The 19,645-nt window shown below is 27.9% G+C and overlaps 4 protein-coding genes across 4 annotated transcripts; 3 read left to right on the top strand and 1 right to left on the bottom strand.

Annotated features, from left to right (window-relative positions):
• The first annotated feature begins 233 nt into the window (after positions 1 to 233).
• On the top strand, positions 234 to 2,166 carry Gbeta5 (guanine nucleotide-binding protein subunit beta-5). The gene is made up of 5 exons (XM_018538590.1): positions 234 to 779; positions 863 to 999; positions 1,071 to 1,189; positions 1,297 to 1,654; positions 1,792 to 2,166. The coding sequence occupies exons 1-5, from the start codon at positions 674 to 676 to the stop codon at positions 2,119 to 2,121; spliced, it is 1,050 nt and encodes a 349-aa protein (XP_018394092.1). The 5' UTR covers positions 234 to 673; the 3' UTR covers positions 2,122 to 2,166.
• A 1,243-nt stretch (positions 2,167 to 3,409) lies between these two features.
• Positions 3,410 to 6,229, top strand: Usp14 (ubiquitin specific protease 14). Its single transcript, XM_018538589.1, has 7 exons — positions 3,410 to 3,485; positions 3,579 to 3,633; positions 4,084 to 4,262; positions 4,344 to 4,805; positions 4,916 to 5,185; positions 5,461 to 5,746; positions 5,829 to 6,229. Exons 2-7 carry the CDS (start codon positions 3,618 to 3,620, stop codon positions 6,122 to 6,124), a joined length of 1,509 nt encoding a protein of 502 aa, XP_018394091.1. The 5' UTR covers positions 3,410 to 3,485; positions 3,579 to 3,617; the 3' UTR covers positions 6,125 to 6,229.
• A 1,167-nt stretch (positions 6,230 to 7,396) lies between these two features.
• LOC108772794 (protein FAN) lies at positions 7,397 to 13,867 on the top strand. Its single transcript, XM_018538413.1, has 16 exons — positions 7,397 to 7,459; positions 7,945 to 8,175; positions 8,353 to 8,545; positions 8,634 to 8,819; positions 8,952 to 9,023; positions 9,119 to 9,327; positions 9,407 to 9,569; positions 9,808 to 9,962; positions 10,237 to 10,415; positions 10,682 to 10,813; positions 10,966 to 11,169; positions 11,268 to 11,541; positions 11,717 to 11,947; positions 12,095 to 12,183; positions 13,145 to 13,396; positions 13,709 to 13,867. The coding sequence occupies exons 1-16, from the start codon at positions 7,446 to 7,448 to the stop codon at positions 13,804 to 13,806; spliced, it is 2,682 nt and encodes an 893-aa protein (XP_018393915.1). The 5' UTR covers positions 7,397 to 7,445; the 3' UTR covers positions 13,807 to 13,867.
• Positions 13,868 to 15,346: 1,479 nt separating this feature from the next.
• Bmcp (uncoupling protein Bmcp mitochondrial) lies at positions 15,347 to 19,608 on the bottom strand. Its single transcript, XM_018538414.1, has 8 exons — positions 19,316 to 19,608; positions 19,135 to 19,220; positions 18,873 to 19,020; positions 18,359 to 18,638; positions 18,114 to 18,232; positions 16,199 to 16,259; positions 16,034 to 16,123; positions 15,347 to 15,916 (listed from the first exon to the last, which is right to left on the bottom strand). Exons 2-8 carry the CDS (start codon positions 19,205 to 19,207, stop codon positions 15,800 to 15,802), a joined length of 888 nt encoding a protein of 295 aa, XP_018393916.1. The 5' UTR covers positions 19,208 to 19,220; positions 19,316 to 19,608; the 3' UTR covers positions 15,347 to 15,799.
• Between the last annotated feature and the right edge of the window lie 37 nt (positions 19,609 to 19,645).

Genomic DNA, 19,645 nt, shown 5'->3' with positions numbered 1-19,645 from the left:
CGGAGTTATTAAAAGCTTTATCATTTCTCGAAAGCTGCATCTTAAAATTGTAATATAGACCATAATTTCGTACTTGAGAGCGATAATCAAAATATTCTCAAAATATCCTCAGAACGTCATGTGCTGCCTGGGTGTGCGCGATGCATGTTGAGTGGATTGTGCAGAAGCGTCATCAAGCGTCATTGCACCGGCGCGCTTCGTTATTTCGTATCGCGAAAGGGACACTAGCCGCGCCGTATCGATTATCCTCGTTTACCTCGTGTGACAACCTTCTCTTAATAACAAACGCACAATAAGGGAGTAAAGAGCAAGAATTACATATAGGAAGAGCCTCAACACGTGAAACAATGTCGGCGTCTGTCAGAATTTCATGAGTCTCCGTTCTTCTTACTTGCGAAAAAATGACATTCCGGATGTAGCAAATTACACTTATAATTCCAATTCAGTAACAATTAACTGCCTATTACTGTGATTGCACAATGAATTATTTATGACTTTATTATGAGGGAATTGTCGTAAAAATGCATATATATTTCGCATTGGGGTTGATACAATATATAGGTGTATGTGTACAACTTTGACATACATGTAATTTTAGTGTATAGAAGACTATCTATTCGTGAAATTTCTGTATTATATATCAAAGAGTTGATCAGCAAGTGAGAGCCGCAATATGGACTCTGCAACCGAGCTGGAACATATAGAGAAACTAGCGAAGGAAGCAGAATGTTTAAAGAAACGCTTGGAGGATGAACGACAAAAGTTAAATGATATTACACGTAAGTCAGCTTAATAAATATAATTGACTTAATTACCAATCAATATATCCCTTTATATCATACTTTTCACATTTTGTTTTCAGTTGCCAGTGTAGCAGATAGACTTGAAGCAATTAATTGTATAAATGTAAAACCTAGACGTATTTTAAAAGGTCATCAAGCCAAAGTTTTATGTTCTGATTGGTCTCCTGATAAGCGTCATATTGTTTCTTCTTCACAGGTAAACATTTTTTTTCAAGCACTTTATTTTATGTTACACAAACCATAATATACACTACTTCATTATTTTAGGATGGAAGAATGATTATATGGGATGCCTTTACAACAAATAAAGAACACGCAGTCAGTATGCCAACCAGATGGGTGATGGCATGTGCTTATGGTCCTAGTGGTGATTTAGTTGCATGCGGGTATATATTAACTGTAATAAATTACGAAAAATTTGTATATTATAAAAGTAGAAACATTAAGCCAAATTTATAACAACTGTACATATTGTTTCATATAAATGTTGTAGAGGTTTGGATAATAAGGTTACAGTATATCAGTTAAGTCTGGAGGATGATGTTGCGGCTCACAAGAAGACTGTTGGTACACATACATCATATATGTCATGCTGTGCATTTCCTAACAGCGATCAGCAGATTTTAACAGGCAGTGGAGATAGCACATGTTGTTTGTGGGACGTAGAGAGTGGACAATTGTTACAGAGTTTTCAAGGACACTCTAGCGACGTGATGTCTATCGATCTAGCACCAAGTGAAACTGGGAATACATTTGTGTCAGGTGGTTGTGACAAACTTGTCTTAATTTGGGATATGCGTAGTGGTCAATGCGTCCAAAGTTTTGAAGGACATCAATCCGACGTTAATTCAGTATGTAATGTTTGAATGAAATATTTTTTCATATTTTATGTTTTAATATTACTGATTGAAAAGTGATTATTATATTATTAATTGATATTTGTGTATGCTTTTCTTTAAATATGTAATATTTATGTGCATATATATAGGTAAGATTTCATCCAGGCGGCGATGCAGTGGCAACAGGTTCGGACGATGCTACTTGTCGGTTGTTCGATTTACGTGCTGACAGAGAAGTTGCGGTATATGCAAAAGAAAGTATAATATTCGGAGCAAACGCAGTTGATCTCAGTATAAGTGGGCGCTTACTCTTCGCCGGATACAATGATTATACAGTGAATGTGTGGGATACTTTAAAGTGCCAACGAGTGGCACTGTTATATGGGCATGAAAATCGAGTTTCGTGTTTAAGGGTTTCTCCGGATGGTACTGCCCTGTCTACTGGAAGCTGGGACGCGACTTTGCGAGTTTGGGCTTAGCTTCATGACAGCTACTACTATTTTAAACATGTTGAGATATTCTTGTTAGACATCACATAGTTGTAATATTTATTGTTTTATTCTATTTATTTAGAAACTTGCTTTCAGTATTTTTTGTATGTTATTCATGTTTTCATAATATGAAATATGTATAATGCATTAAATTGTGCGTTTAATAGCAAGCATGCTTTGTTATGTAAAATATAATCCATAATATGTAATATAACTACGATAATGTGATATAACTACTAACAACAAATTGACTAAATTGCACAAACACGTACATATACACATATATAATACATATATATATATATATATATGTATAGTCCTATAACTCTTAATTAATTTATAGAGGTTTGAAGGAGGATGGAATATTGAACTAAAAATTTCTTTCTCAATTTTAGCTCGAGACTATTATTTACCGACTTATTATTGATTAAAATTGATCAATTACATTGTGCCCAGTCGAAATATACAGAAATATTAATTGTTTTAGAACATTCTGTGTATATGTATATATATATGTACACACACCCGCGTGCGCGCGCATACATATATATTAGGTGGGTCCTAATTTACAGATAAATTTAGTAAACATACATACACATATATATATATATATATAAATCTTAGCAAATATGTATACCCCAAAAATAAAGTTTCATAAATCCAAATCTTATAAACATTACTTATTTTATTTAATGTTTAGGTTTTCTTATAAAAATTTAATAATTACATATGTATACATATATGATGTTTTAGTTTATTGATTATATATTATAATTGTTATAAGGACTGTGTTGGCTGAATCTGCTGTGCATACATTAATAGATAGATTTATAATTTATATTATTCAGTTGTCACACATAACCATATATTCTATTTTTACATTTAAAATTAAGTATGTATTAAGATATTGGAGAAGAAAAAATTAAAAAGAAAAATTGTATTAATAAAAAAAATAGTATTGAAAAATAGATTAATTTACTTATGTAGAAACCGATTAATCTCTCTCTCTCTCTCACACACACATACACACACACACTTTTCTGGAAATAACAAAATTAGTAAGATATTGATTAAACATTTTGAAATTAAAAGCTAATTTGTCCAGATAAAAAATTTTTATGATTATTTAAAATGCAAAATTTTATATGTATATATATATATATGTATATTAATAGTTGTTACTATATATTTTTTGGAATAGAATTTTCTTTCTCCATTTATTTCTTCTATATTCTCTTTTTAACGTTCAATTATATAGTGCTATTCAAAGCGAACAGTTGGCCATCTATCTATTATTGTGGCAAATTTCAGAAAATTCTTTGTGGTGACACCGTGACACATGTTTGATACACGTAAGTTTTGCAAACCTGACTTAGCACTTTGTTTGATTATTTAATTGTTATTAAAAAAAGAAATTTTTGCATTAATCAATAAATATCTTATAGGTATCACGTATTGACAAGTTGCAGTCAAAAAGAATAAACATGCCTCAATACACAAGTATGTATTTGATCATCATAGAGTTTCTAACCTAAAAGCTTATATTAAATTCAATAATCGAAAAAGAGCTGCCAATATTATATTTTTTAGCTATATAATACGTGTTAATTTAATAACTAATCTAGTTTTATTCCAAAACTTATTATGGAAAATATAATCTAAAATATATCTGAAATGTATGTAGCTGTAATTAACAAAACAATCTAACAAAATTTAATTTCTAATTTATACACTGAACTTTTTAATACTACTTAGACTATCCATGTCTATTTTATTTTATTTATGTGATATTATTTTTATCATATTATTATCATTTAAAATGTTTAACTTTATAATATGTGTGGAAGATTTTAAAAAGTATATTTTGCAACTGTATTCATCTAATTTGTTGTACTTTTACCATTTCTTTGTTTGTTCATTTTTTACTCATAAATTATCAATATATTTCAGTTAAAGTAAAATGGGGCAAAGAGCTCTTTTCTAATGTAGAAGTTAATACCGAGGAAGATCCAATATTATTTAAAGCACAGCTCTTTGCGTTGACTGGGGTTCAGCCAGAGAGACAAAAAGTTATGCTGAAAGGAATGACACTTAAAGATGATGATTGGGGCAATTTAAAGCTTAAAGATGTAACAATATATAAATAATTGTTGTAGTTAGCTTAGTATATGATATTTAAAAGATTTTTAATCCATTATCAATTATATTAGGGTGTCACAATACTTATGATGGGTTCTAAGGAGGAAGATGTACCTACAGAGCCAATAGAAAAGCCAGTGTTCTTGGAAGACATGAATGAAGCTGAATTGGCTACTGCTTTAGATTTGCCATCTGGTTTACTTAATCTTGGCAATACATGTTATTTAAATGCAACAGTACAATGTTTAAAAACTGTACCAGAATTACGAGAAGCCTTGAAAATTTTCTCAGGAGGTTGGACTACAGGTGCGAGTTTATCAATAACTGCACAAAGTATAACTGCATCGTTAAGGGATTTGTATGACAATATGGACAAAGGAACAGCAAGAGCGCCACTTGTTTTGCTTCAAATGCTACATTTGGCTTTTCCAAGATTTGCAGAAAAAAACGAACAGGGTGTATTTCAGCAACAAGATGCAAATGAATGTTGGACAGAGTTAATTAGAATGTTGCAACAGAAGTTGCCCACAAAGGTTATTAGACATGTTATATGTTAGCAACTCTTTAAATCTTTAAATTATCTTACTACTTATTTATTTGTAATTATGAAGTCATCATTGGAAGCATTGTATATTTGTAACAGAACAATCCAGATGTACCAGAAGATAATAATAAAGCTTCTAAACCAAGATCATTCATTGAACAATACTTTGGAGGTATATTTGATTGTGAGTTGAAGTGTATTGAATCCGAAGATGAGCCAGCCACTGTTGCGAAAGAAGAATTCTTACAACTGAGTTGTTTTATTTCAACTGATGTTAAGCATATGTATTTTGGACTTAGAAACAAAATGCAGGAGCAAATAACAAAAATGTCACCAACACTTGGAAGAAATGCCACTTATACAAAAACGGTAAATTTTTAATTATGTATATATACAATACATTAATCCAATTTAAATATATACATATATGTGTATATTTATTAATACTCCAATTTTTGTCAAAGTAAACTTGTATTAAAAAGAGTCATCTGTACACGATAAAAAAATTATATAAATACTAATACATGAAATTAATAGCTTTAATATGTTATAAAAATGTATAGTGTGCGCATGTGTCTGTATGTGTAAGATGAAAAAAATTTATTATACTATATTATATTCATGTATTAATACATTTTTTTCAGTCAAAAATTAGCAGGTTACCAGCATATTTAACCATACAATTCGTACGGTTTTATTACAAGGAGAAAGAAGCAATTAATGCGAAAATCTTAAAAGACGTTAAATTTCCTTTGGATTTTGATGCTTTTGAATTATGTAGTTCTGAACTTCAAACCAAACTTATACCAATGCGTGAAAAGTTTAAAGAATATGAAGATATTTTGGTAGAGGAATCTTGTAACGCAACTAAAGATAAAGAAGATAGTGTAAAAAAAGAGATGAGAAAAGAACCATTCTGGTTTAAAGATGGTAAGGGAATATAAAAAAGAATTCAGTAACTAATCGTATTTCAAAAATTCAATATATTAAACATTTAATATGCATATTGTAGATTTGGGATCGAATAATAGTGGTTATTACAAATTACAAGCTGTTTTGACACACCGAGGACGTTCCAGCAGTAGTGGTCATTATGTCGGTTGGATTCGACAAAAGGGTGACACATGGATGAAGTGTGATGATGATGTTGTTACAGCCGTTACTAGTGAAGAAGTTTTAAAACTTAGCGGAGGCGGTGATTGGCATTGCGCATATGTTCTTTTGTATGGTCCTAGAATTTTGGAAGTGGAAGTGAAGGATACAAAAGACAATTCAGTTAATACACACAATACTGAAATTGATAAATAATTGCTTTAAATTATGCTCTAGATAAGAAATTACTTGGGTTACTAGCTTCATACAAATATTTGTTTGTTCTTGTACGAATTAATAACAGTGTCATTAAAAAACATCACGTGCTACAAAATACATATGATATTTGAAATAATAATTTTATCATGTACATGGAAAATAGTCTATTGAATAACTTAATACCTTTAGTAATTTTTTAAATAAATATTAAAGCAAAAGTAAATTGATTACATAGAATTTGCTAATTTCTACTGTTTATAAAGTGAACAATGTCATTAACACAAAAATATGCGCATAGAACATTACTGTATCTGAATATCAGACAATAAGAAATTAGCGCCGAAACAATATCGTGTCTCCAGATAAACATTATTATATTTATTGTCTGTCTATTATATATTAATGCTACTATGTAAAGTTTTGTTTTACATTTAAGACGTAAATATATACAAGAGCTGTACATTTTAATGAAAAGTATAATAAGACAGAATGCTCTTTTATAATTGTTATATGCTATTGGATTTCTTTATTTTGAAACACAATTTGATTTTTTTAAAATATATTATCATTATAAGTTGTTTTTATGGAAAGCATTTTTTCGAATAGATTTTTTTTAGTTGTTCCCACTCCGACTGTCGGAATCGGATAAAGAACTCAGCACTTCCTGGATTTCAATATCAAAGTCAAACATGTCAAACGTCAAAGATCATTCAAGTTGACAAAGCGGTTAGCTGTCAACCGAGTTATTAAACATGATTGGTTAGATCCACAGGTAGGAACCAATCATATCCAGCTGCTTTACCGGTTTGAACTCGATAGATTCAAGGTATTGCTCGATAGTTGAGCATTCCTTTCTCATTCGACTGTAAGATAGAAATGCTCGACTGTGGTTGGTTAGTTCTTGAACTCTGACCTCTGACCCAATTATAATCCTCGGTGGAAACTGATGCTTGTCGTATTTATCTAGAAAACAAGCTCTTCTATTGGATATCATACTGTCGTACGTCGGATGTCGTACGTAGTGTGAATCCACATCACAGTTGAAAACAATCATCCATGATTGGTTCATTTTTTATGGCACGACATCCGACGCTGACATACGACGTATTGTAGAACGGGCCTTAAGAAATGGCATGCGTATAGTGAACTGTCATTAGTCATCTCCGTTTTCGTTGAAATTGAATCATGTTTTGTTAAAGTTAAATCAAGTGTTCTCGTGTTCACTTATATAATAATGAAATTTTCTTATTACGCCTACTAGCACACAGTTTATTATATATTAATTATTGTAATATATGTATTATTTTCGTATTCAACGATGGAGAAGGAAAGGTACGCAAAATATTAACAAATTTTTAATAGATAAAATTATTAGAAAAATGTTTACGAACTAAAATTTGTACAATTTGTATTTTTAGCATGAAAAAATTGAACCGACAAAAAATTGTGAGATACAAGGTTAAAAAGTTTTATCGTTCAATATTATCTTTTAGGTTAATTTTAAGATTTTTGTGAATGATAACAAAGTCAATATGTTATTCTATATGTCAATAGAGTTATTCTAACTCTACGTAATATATATAAACGTAATATGTAATTTGATAAATGTTTGACCTTTGATAAACACACTGGTCTTACAAACATTTCAAATTTCTTAGTTTTAAAATATTATATTTGCTATGAAAATGTTTCACAAAGTCAATTATTCTCTTTATAATGTAGAACAATAATTAAAAAAAATCTTTTTATGTAAAATAAAAAATCAAGTATATTTTTATGAAAATGTAGGAGAAAAAAAATTTAATTTTTTTTTATAGGTTTACAATGCTTCTGTTGGAACCAGGAGAAATATTTTTTGAAGATTATAGTGTTCAAATAAAAAGACTAGACACTCAATTTTCTGGAGATAAGTGGATGGAGGGAAGATTGAAATTATGCTCTAAATCTTTAGTATTTGTAAATAAAGATATTAATCAGCCACTAATTAAACTTCAACTTAAAGAAATTACATCAATTGAGCAATGTACATTAAGCAATGATGTAGTAAGGTAAATATATTTTGGATATAGCTATAAATGCAACTAATATAAATGATAAAAAGAAATGCATGAAACAGAGAGAACAAAGAACATTGTTAATGTTTTTGTCCAATCCATTTTTTAAATATTTTACTATTGTTACAATTATTTATTCATTTATGTATCTAATTATTATATGTGTTACAGTAATATACTATCAATACAATGTAAGCAACATGTGGAAATGTTAGAGAAAAATATATTAGCACCATATAGATTTATACATCAGAATACTATGTTCCACTTTTGTTTCAATTATGCAAAAGTAGAAGATAGTCTTTCGCAGATCCTGCAGTTGCATCGAGCAGCGAGTTTAGCAACTGTAGAACAAAATGCAATGGTAATATACTTATATTCACTGCATAGTGTATTTTAAAAGAATTGTAGTAAATCTTAAAGTCATCATAATGATACTTTTAATGTTTAAGATTATGGCTATTGTACACTCTAGACAATCACGTGTATCTTTTGATACATCGTGGCTTGAGGATTTATATGAACAAGTGATTTTGGAAACACAAGCAAATAAAGTTTTGCCACTTGTAATAAATCCAGGCAGAGTATTATTAACCAATTCTAGGATCTACTTTCAACCTTATAATAATATGGATCAAGTAATTATTTAGTTTTTTTTTTTAATTGCTTTTCTGCTACAGCAGAACTTTTTGTTGAAGTCTTTTTTTTTATAAAATGTGAAGAGAAAGTACTATTTTTATGCATTAATGTTAGCACTGTTTGATTTTTAGCATCCTGTTCTTAAGATTCAACTGAAAGATATAAGGAATGTTATAAAAAGGAGATTTTTATTGCGACAAGTGGTAAATATTTTATAATTTCTAATGTTTTATTATACAGTTTTATTAAAATTTTTTATAAAGAAGAGCTATAAAAATTTTCAATAATTTGTTTGCAGGGTCTGGAAATTAAATGGATGAGACAAATTGATAGCAAGATTGAACATTTATTTTTATCGTTTCAAAATCAAGATGGCAGAGATAAACTACATGAAAATTTACTTAAACAATCGGCTGTTTCTCTTGAGACTGTACCACAAAATCAAATGACAATGAGATGGCAAAATGGATCTTTATCGAATTATGATTACATTTTATATGTAAATAGGTAATTATTACGACTTTAAAGTTAATTATTGTTGAAATTTTGCGAAAGAATATATTTAAATTTTATTGTATTGTTTCAGTTTAGCGGATAGAACATTTCATGATTTGACGCAATATCCAGTGTTGCCTTGGATTATACAAGACTATACTTCTTCAATGTTGAATTTAAATGATGTTAATGTTTACAGAGATCTTTCGAAACCTATTGGCGCATTAAATCCTATTCGTCTCGAGAGACTAAAAGTACATATGTTAGATTTCTATTAAATATAATATACGCACATACAATATCTTAAAATTTTTTAAATGATATTTTTAATACTCTTCAAGCACTTCTTAAATTAAATCTATAATTTTTGATAAATACTATTAATATTTTGAATCCTAATTTTTTCATACTGTTATTTTGTGCATCGGTCCTTATTATTTTTTATGAAATACATGAAAAAAATCAATATTTTTTATATATCTATTATTATAGGAACGATTTTCGGAAATGTCTGATCCGAAGTTTTTATATGGTTCTCATTATAGTGCACCAGGTTTTGTACTGTTTTATCTAGTACGGAAATACCCCCAGTATATGCTCTGTCTTCAAAATGGGAGATTTGATCATCCAGATAGAATGTTCAACAGGTATATATCATATTTTTTATTTAATTCTTTTCGATTTGTTTATTTGCTTTAAAATTACTTAAATAAATTATAATAGCAACGCACATTTATGCACGCATGAAAAAAAATTTATTATGCTAGAAACACTAATTTAAGAAAGATGGGTTATTTATTTCGTAAGAAAAGACAAAAATAAGAAATGCTTCAAATATATATTGTAAAAGTATATAATTACTCTGTCAAATGTGCAGAAACGATTTTATGTTTCACTTTTACGAACAAAAACACCTAACAGTATAGCCGACGTGTGGAAAAATGTTTTGGTGAACATGTCTGACTTTAAAGAACTGATACCAGAGTTTTATGACACGAACAATGGTGGTGACTTTCTAGTGAATAATTATGGTATTGACTTTGGCTATCGACATGATGGTACAAAAATAGGCGATGTACATCTACCTCCTTGGGCAAAAGGTAATGAGAGATGTTTAATTCTAATTAATATTAGTCACTTATATTAACAATTAATCACCATTGTTTATATATTTTTTAAAATAGATATAAAATGTTTTTATTTTATTAAATATTTTATTTATTAACAATATTTTTGAAGTATTTCTTATAGCAAACAGTTACAAAGTGATTATCAATTCTATGTTATTTATATGTGATCAATTGTATAATATGATTATAATTGTTATAAATATTCAATATTTGAGATAAAAAATTAAATAATTTAGGACCAGCCGATTTTGTACAACAATTGCGAAATGCCTTAGAAAGCGATTACGTTTCTCAAAATCTTCATCATTGGATTGACCTAATTTTTGGATATAAGCAAAGAGGAGTTGAAGCTGATAAGGCTGACAATGGTAATTCGATTTTTTATGTTATATATATATATATATACACACAGTAGAAAAATAAAAGAAATTACAATACTAAAATATAATCTTAAAATATTTATCTTATAGAGCACGATTGTTTTCAAAATTTCTACAATATATTTTTGCTTTCTTTACAGTATTTTTCCATTTGTGTTATGAAGGAGCAGTAGATTTAGATACTATACGAGATATAAATGACAGACATGGTCTTGAGGTGCAAATAATGGAATTCGGACAGATACCAAAACAAGTTTTCACTTTACCTCATCCCAAACGTTTGACATCAGCTACAAATTTATTATATAGCGAAACATTAACTTCATCAGACTCAATAACTTCAGGTATTGTCTTAACATACTTTTATCTTAGCTATTCATATGAATGTGCTTATATACTTGCATATAGTATAGCACATTAAACATTATTATTAATTTTCCAGCTAGTGCATGTGCAAATGAAAAATCAATTAATTTTACTAAATTGGTAATGTTTCAAGCACATAAAGACTGTGTCACTAGTATTGTACGAAAAAATAAAACGAGTAACGAAATTATATCAGTAGGGCAAGATGGAATGCTTAAATTGTATAATATAAGTGAGAAGAAATTGACACGTAGTGTTACCTTATCTCCATTGTCACTGTCTTCTTGTATCTCATACTATACGCTGTCACAACAGAACATTCTTGTAGCAGGATCATGGGACAATACCTTGTAAGTATAATAGTGATCGAATTGTATATACATAATTAAAATAAGAATATAAATTTATTTATGTATAGATCATGAATATATTTTCGTGGATTTTCTTTTTTAAATAAATGTCAAATATAAATTTTATATGTTAATATAGTCTTGCAAATTTTAACTATACTTTAATCTTTTTAAGAATATTTTACGATATCGAGTTCGGCAGAGTAATTGATGTTCTACAAGGGCATGAAGATGCTGTATCGTGTTTAGCGTGGAGTTCTACTCATCAAGTGATTATATCTGGATCATGGGATTGCACTGCAAAAGTTTGGCATGGCTATACTTCTGGATCAAAAATTAAACCTACAGAATGCTTTATCGCGCAATTAGATCATGATTCTAAAGTAATTTGTATTAATATATCGAGGTAAGATATCATGTTTGTTTTATAATAAATACATAAAAAAGATAAGAACTTTACTTCTTAAATAAATTAATTTCTGTTAATAATATACACGATGTATTACTTGTTTCATGCTTATAAATTGAATAAATTCTTATATTGATTATATAGAGACGACACTATGTTAGTATCTGGTACAGAAGATGGTGAATTATGTTTATGGAGCATGAACAGTTACAATTTACAATCAACTATTAAAGGTAAATGTATGTTTCTTTATTTTCAAGCTGTCCCTAAAATTACTAATATTGGTCATGTTAAATAGTCATAATATGCTCATGAATAAAAAATTGCAATGAGATGTAAATTTACATAGGTCTTTTTATATCTTTGTATCTATTTAAGTGTAGGCTAGAAATATGTCTAGTATTTCTACGGTAAAATTAATTTTATAAGAAATATTTATATTCATAAAAAGTAATATTTAATATATATCACTGACGTGCAAACATTAATTTAATTCTTATATATGGCTTTTTAGTTACATTTTATAATTAAAAACTTTTTAATTATAAAATGAAATATAATAAGGTTCTAACAAATAATAGAATCTTATTTTTACGACCGTACAATTGTTAAACAATAACAAGAAAGAAGGAAGCACAAAGCAAAGCATATCACGGTCAAAGCTAGATCAAGATGCTTATTATCATTATGTATGAATTTATATATCGCGTATGTAGTTCTCTCAATCGTGTGCCGAACATTTTTTCAGACTAATAATGGGCGAGTTCAAGACGGCAAAGCGGCTAGGTATGCTTGCCGAGCGATTGAATATTACTTATAGATCCAATCAATCATACTCGATCGCTCGGCAAGCGAACCTAGCCGCTTTGTCGTCTTGAACTCGCCCCATATTATTAAGATCTAATAAGATGCTATAAGCATCGAAATTTGTTAGATTGATTGTTAATCTAACTAAAGTGATATTACCGCGGTAGTTATTTAGAGTTGCGTTGTAAGTCTGAAAAAATGTTCGGCACGCGATTGAGAGAACTACATACGCGATATATAAATTCACACATAATGATAATAAGCATCTTGATCTAGCTTTGACCGTGATAGGCTTTGCTTTGTGCTTCCTTCTTTCTTGTTATAATAAGATTCTATTTATTTCTATCATCTTACTTATTAATATATCTTATCGTTTATTGTATAAAGGTCACACATGCAGAGTAAACGCTGTAATTTTCGATAAACAATGCAGCAGTGTGATATCATGTGCAGAAGACAAAGTATTAAATATAATCGATGTCCGAACAAGTACACAGATATATTCAGTCAATTTAGAAAGCGAACCATTAACGTTAACATGGATGGAAACGTTCTTGCTGATAGGTGATAACGATGGAAATCTTAATATCTGGAATCATCAAGAGGCTGTATTCATTCAGCAAATACATTGCCACGATGGTAAATTTTGGTTATTTGTTACTATTATGTATTACTATAGTATGACATATATTTACTTAAAATGATTTATATAGTTAAACATTTTGATATTTGAGTTTATTTTATATTAAATATCTTCTCTTTTTTTGTATTATAGAACTATGTTCGGTTTGGACACTTTTAGTGCTTCTATTCTTGTTTTACTTCTGAGTGATAGAAATAGAACGATGATTATAAGCACTTAAAGTGCGCGCGTAAATATACAAACCGAACACAGCTACAATAGAATTTACACAATAAATTATTGACAATTTATAACATACATCTTTTCAGGACCGCTTTGCGCCTTAGCTGTAGCCGCAGATAGTAATTCGATAATAACAGGTGGAAAAGATAGAAAAGTTATCATATGGAAATGTCATGATCACTGATAGTATTATAAATAATCACTATCAGTGTATAAGAAAAATTATAGATATGTAAATATATATAGACACCTAACATATTTTTGTTACTAATTATAGATATATGTATAATAGGATATTCTAGAATTATATAATATAAAATTACATTTTTAAAGTGATTTGAAAAAAAATGAAAAGATTTAAAAGCATATAATACTCATACTACAAAATAGAAATATGCTCATAAATTAATTCCTTTTTTTTTTAATTAGCTCATATTAGATTTTTTATATTACAATTTTGAATATGTGCATATTTTATATTTGATAAACAGAAAAAAAACTCTTTTCTGTAAATTATATATTTTTAAACTTCTGGTTTTTTAAATTTCTTTTCTTTAATAACATATTTGCATTTTTTACATAAATATACACACACCTTATATATTGAATATAAAAAAATATAACTGAATGTATCAGGTCTATAATATTCTTTTGATAGAAAACCAATTTTTATATTAATATCAAAATTTTTGTGTAATTTATTATTATGTAAATTATATATTAATACAAAATGTTTCAGGACTCATGGGACAAACTTTAAGAGGGATAGTAGATCTCATTTAAAAAATCAACTTTTAGTAAGGAATTTGGGTCTCTAACACATTTTAAGAAGTTACGTATCTTTGTTCGAACTAACTCTAAGGTACCTAATCTATCGCGCAATAACATTGTGCTGCAGTATATTGATACATCTTGTTATCTTTTTACAAAAAATAAAATGAAAGGATGTGAACTAGTCTTACTATTGTCACATGTCATACGCTTTCAGATATGTTATTTCTTAAAAATGCGTTGATACGAGTTCCTTAACAAAAGTTGATTCTTTTGGAAAATTTATTCCCTGAAGTTAATCCCAATAAATATAAAATTATAAAATACTCTGTAAAATATATAAAATATAGTGTACATACATGTAATGATATGTAATGTTACATTCCACTTTTCTTTTGTAAAATATTTCTTATCTACGAATCAGTCTTCCTATCTCTTAATAAAAGATAAATAATTTCATATTGTGATAAGCTATTGTAATATTGTGTTTTTTTAATTAGGTTTATTAACTCGTAAATATTTAGTTGCAAATAAGTATTACCTTAAATTAAAAGCATAAAAATTTGTACTGTGTGTGTATGTATACATGTCAGAATATACCGTCTTTTATAACTGCAGTGAAAAAAAATTAAAATAAAAAAATTGGCCATTATGAATTATATAAGATTAATAATTATTCATAAAATTAATAGCCGAATTTTGGCTCACATTACCTTATATTAATTTTACAAGAATCTCTTAAAATGACTAGCGTGTATGCCAGAAATTTGACAATAAATGCTTTGTAAAAATACTGAAGTACAATTGATTCATTATTATACTCATGCAGATAACAATGACTAGTATTGTATAAAATATTGCGACAAATCAAACACAAACCTGAACTTTTGTTTCTACATGTGATATTTTGATATTTTGTTCATTGATTTACATACAAGAACTTTTTGTGCAGAATCAAATTATGTAAAAATCGAATTGATCAAAAATAACATACATGTAACAGTATATGGATGTGTCATAACTGTAACTGTGCAATATTATATATATTGAATGTAGATATAACTTTACACTCTTTATCAATTAATATCATTTATGGAAGCTTGTATGTACTTTGGGAAGCTCTTCGACTTTTCTGGTTACTTTCATTATCTGGTTTTTTTGTGCCTATTTCTACAATTACTTTAACGATGAAAAATGCAGTGTCTAATTCGTTTATGTGCTTTAAATATTACTTATTTTATATGGCATTAAGGAACTAATCAATAGTCACTTTCACATTTAAAGAATTATATACAATTGAAATTATCAGATAGTAATGTTAAGTTCATAATATAATGATGTTTATATTTCCAGACCTTATCGCAGTGAAGAATTTAAATATTTTCAACATAATAGTCGAAGATGAATCACAACTGTTTCAATTGCTCATAGGTAATAAAAAATATAATATTCCACGGTCCCATCCTGAACCACGTTGGTATAAAACCTTTGTACAGTGCTAGAACTCCTTCATTTTTAATCGTCTACATAGAAAAAAATTATTTTCCTTGAAAATAGAAATGATAGATCGCATATATGTACATACATACATGTATAAAATAAATATATAAATTTATATATAATTGAATGAAGTTTTATACCTGAACCAAACAATCTATACTGCCTTTGTAAATGTATGGTGAAGGCGTTGTACTAGCTATGTGCACCCTCTTTTGATTCATCAATCGGGTCTAAAGAAAAAGATATCTTTTGAAAGAAAAACTATTTTAATTGTGTTGTATACAAATATATAATAATTTACTTACGCGAATTACATCTATAGGCGTTGAAGCTACAGCACTTCCCATACTAGCTACAAAACTAGATCTAAAAAATGTAAACACATTTAAGTACATATTCATTCTATAATACATATATTTAAACTACGTTAATTTTAATTAAAAGTATTTTTTAGTTATGATTTTTAATTATTTGTAAAATTTTAATTATTAACAATAGTCTCAATTTATTTTAAGATTTTTAACTGCAAATTTACATTATAAAGTAAAATTAACCCTTATCCAGACATTATAGAAAATTAAGAATGTATAGTACCATGTTTGTGCCTGATGGTCAATATTTTAACAGAGTAGAAGTGTTTCCAAGTATGAACAGAAATAAAAATATAGACACACAAAATAGAATCTTTTTACAGTAGAAATATAAGGACGTTATACAATGGATAATTAATAATCTTAGACATTTCCAAAGCCTAAAATGTATAAATGCTAATCAAAAGATCTTTGCAAAGTAGTTATAATAAATAATAATAAGCAACATGTATAATCATCTGGACGATTGTCTTAATGATTCTTGAACTAAACACAGAGTGCCGAACACAGCTTCCGTGTCAAGCCTCTCTGCTCATCTCAAAATCCGTCTATCGCATGTGTCCATACGCGTGACAATGTCAAAGGACCTGGAAATAAAATTTTAATTTTAAGAGAGTTTTATTCCTTTCTATAACAATGTGCAACATATGGAATACTTCGAAAATTGCGTAATTATTCTTTGAATTGAAGACACTAAAAATTTAGTAAAATTGAAGTGTTAGTTTCAAAATAAAATTAATTTCTACATTAAAAGAAATAAAAAAAAAACTTAATATTTATTATTTTTTCCAATTTTTTTAAAACGTCTTGTTAAATATATTGGTGTAAGTAGCTAATAAATTAAATTATTATTCCGTTTCAAGTGCATTTTAACCATCTCGCTTAATAGATACCAGCAATTTAATTATTAACATTAAAAATTAACACACTTGTTTACATTTATATATTCTTAAAAATATAATAAAAAGAAATATATTTTTCAGATGTGCAAGTTGTAAAAGAAGTATATATGATCTACAAAAACACATTTCTATATAATCTTTATAAATTATTAACATCCAAGCAATGTAATTAATATAAGATCTAGAAAAGATTTAAGTTGTTAAAGTATACAATGTTAAAATATAGGTAAGCTAAAACAAAATTAATTATATTTATGTTTGAGTTAAATTATTTCTAAAACATTGACAAAAATATGTACTCAATCAAAAATATGTAATTAATACATACTCTTGTGGAACATGTATTTTAGAATAAAAATTGATTTGTATGACAAATCTTGTAATAATAATTTGTTATACAAATCCTCAAAATTTTTGTCTTTTCTCTTCTTATTCCTAATACTTTTTTATATTTTAAAAACAAATATCATAATTATTAATTTTTAGATATTCAGACTTCATCTCTCATATTGCAAATTGTGTTCAAAAGATGCTATGAATTTGATAGAAACATCATTTCATTTTAATATATTATGTTACTATTAAATAGCTATAAGTAATTAATCAGATTTTTACTCATACATAATAGCAGTTCACAATTATTAATCCTGTGTGTCAAGTTTCAGATATAAAATTATATAGTTGTACATTAACAACACTTTAAAAGAAAAAAGTTTCTGTCCAGATAAGGGTTAATCCTGAATTAATAAATTTATATTGATATAAACATAGATATGATTTAAATAATATATTGATAATAAATCTGTCATTTCTGTAAATAACTTTTTGTTAAAAAGCATATGTACCATAGTTTATCATAAATTTGAAAATAGTCCACCACAATCAGTAAACATACTTTAAATATTTTATGTAGATGTTATCTACATTTAGTGATGAAAAAAACTTACAGAAAATGATTACTAACGCTATTTCCCAATAAACTCATACATTTAATCTTGGTATAGTCATATATGGGTAATTCTACAGCCGCAATAACAGCTGCACGTTGAGCAGTCGGTCCAACACCCTGTTTAAAAAATAATCTTTATACATTTTTATGCATAAATCCTGCACATAGATAAGTATATATACATATATGTATGTATGAATGTTGCATATATGTATGGAAATACTAAAATTATTATTTGTATACCCTCCAAAGTCCACGAACACCTTCATACTTATATACATCTTGAAAGCAAGTAAACAGAGATACATTTCTTTTATTGCCAGTGACTTGCATACGAACTTTTACTACATCAGTAGGATTAGCAATCGCACTTGATATAGCTCCAGCTAATGCTGCACAAACAATATTTATTGTAACTAAATCTCCTGTTGCCCAAGTATCAATCGCTGCTTTTTTAAGTGAATAGTAAGTCCCAAACTTTATAGTTCCATATGTTGCTTGTCGTAAAATTGCAGAGCTAATTCTGGATATAAAACAAACCTTATTTAAAAAACTATGTTTAAATTTAAAAATAATTCCAATAATATTAAGATATTAAAATGTTTTACCTCGAACATATAAAACATTTTTTTATTTCTATTAATGAATACAATATCTTTGACACTGTCATAATTAAACCAATATCATTTTTAACAATTTTAAATAAAATAAAATTTAATATCAAACAATATTTTACTTTTTATAATAAAATACTTACCCAGAATATAAACCTTTTATTCCTTCTTGTTTAGATATTTGTATTAAAGCATCGGTCATGCCAGAATATTTTAAACGTGCAAGTTTTTCATCACATTTCTGACCTTGTACTTGCAAACGTGTTTTTGTTGTGTCCAAAGGGAAAGTACCTAGAATAAAAGAGATGCGAATAATTTACTATTCTATGACATACATACGTACCGAGTAATCCAAAATATTATTTCAAACAATAAAGCAAGAATAATTAATTTTTATTTACTTACACAACTCTGCGACAATGGAAGCTAAGCCTCCATATACAAAAGGTCTCCAATCCTTCCAATTTTTTTCTCCCATCACCAATTTTGATCTGTTAAAAGGCGAAAATAATAATATAAATGTAATTTAATAAATAATGTAAATATTTTATAGGAAAACAATCGAACTAAATAAAAAATGTTTTACTTTTTCCTTTCTTCTCATATATATCAGTATTCAAGTAAATTCGTAATAAAGAGATAACATAATAATACAAATTTTTCTTTTCTTCTTTCTCTCTCTCGCAAATATTTTAGGTTAGTTTCAATTTCATGTCAATTTCCAATGGAAAATTCACTGCGTTCAAATTTACAAAATGCTTCAACTCGTCGGTATCCAATAAGAGGACGTGTTTTCTAGAAAGTTTCATTTAAAATATTTCTGTTTCTAGAAAACTACTTCTAGAAAGCCCAAATTCTCATACCAGGATATCAGCGCTTTGTGACACCGAGCGTTGATTAGTAAAAAAACAGATCG

This window comes from Cyphomyrmex costatus, unplaced genomic scaffold, assembly GCF_001594065.2.
Source record: "Cyphomyrmex costatus isolate MS0001 unplaced genomic scaffold, Ccosl1.0 scaffold193, whole genome shotgun sequence".
In the NCBI taxonomy this organism is placed as follows: Eukaryota; Metazoa; Arthropoda; class Insecta; order Hymenoptera; family Formicidae; genus Cyphomyrmex; species Cyphomyrmex costatus.
The sequence above is the reverse complement of the archived record's forward strand: the minus strand, read 5'-3'. Positions and strand labels throughout refer to the sequence as shown.

Coding starts and splice junctions, on each gene's coding strand:
- Gbeta5 (XM_018538590.1), top strand. CDS start 674: ATGGACTCTGCAACCGAGCTGGAACATATAGAGAAACTAGCGAAGGAA. Junction 780..862: donor AAAGTTAAATGATATTACAC/GTAAGTCAGCTT, acceptor TTTTGTTTTCAG/TTGCCAGTGTAGCAGATAGA. Junction 1,190..1,296: donor GGTGATTTAGTTGCATGCGG/GTATATATTAAC, acceptor TAAATGTTGTAG/AGGTTTGGATAATAAGGTTA.
- Usp14 (XM_018538589.1), top strand. Junction 4,263..4,343: donor GCAATTTAAAGCTTAAAGAT/GTAACAATATAT, acceptor CAATTATATTAG/GGTGTCACAATACTTATGAT. Junction 4,806..4,915: donor AACAGAAGTTGCCCACAAAG/GTTATTAGACAT, acceptor TATTTGTAACAG/AACAATCCAGATGTACCAGA.
- LOC108772794 (XM_018538413.1), top strand. Junction 9,328..9,406: donor TACATTTTATATGTAAATAG/GTAATTATTACG, acceptor GTATTGTTTCAG/TTTAGCGGATAGAACATTTC. Junction 10,416..10,681: donor TCTACCTCCTTGGGCAAAAG/GTAATGAGAGAT, acceptor TAAATAATTTAG/GACCAGCCGATTTTGTACAA.
- Bmcp (XM_018538414.1), bottom strand. CDS start 19,207: ATGGGAGAAAAAAATTGGAAGGATTGGAGACCTTTTGTATATGGAGGC. Junction 18,233..18,358: donor GTGTTCGTGGACTTTGGAGG/GTATACAAATAA, acceptor TTTTTTAAACAG/GGTGTTGGACCGACTGCTCA. Junction 16,124..16,198: donor CGCCTATAGATGTAATTCGC/GTAAGTAAATTA, acceptor CTTTTTCTTTAG/ACCCGATTGATGAATCAAAA.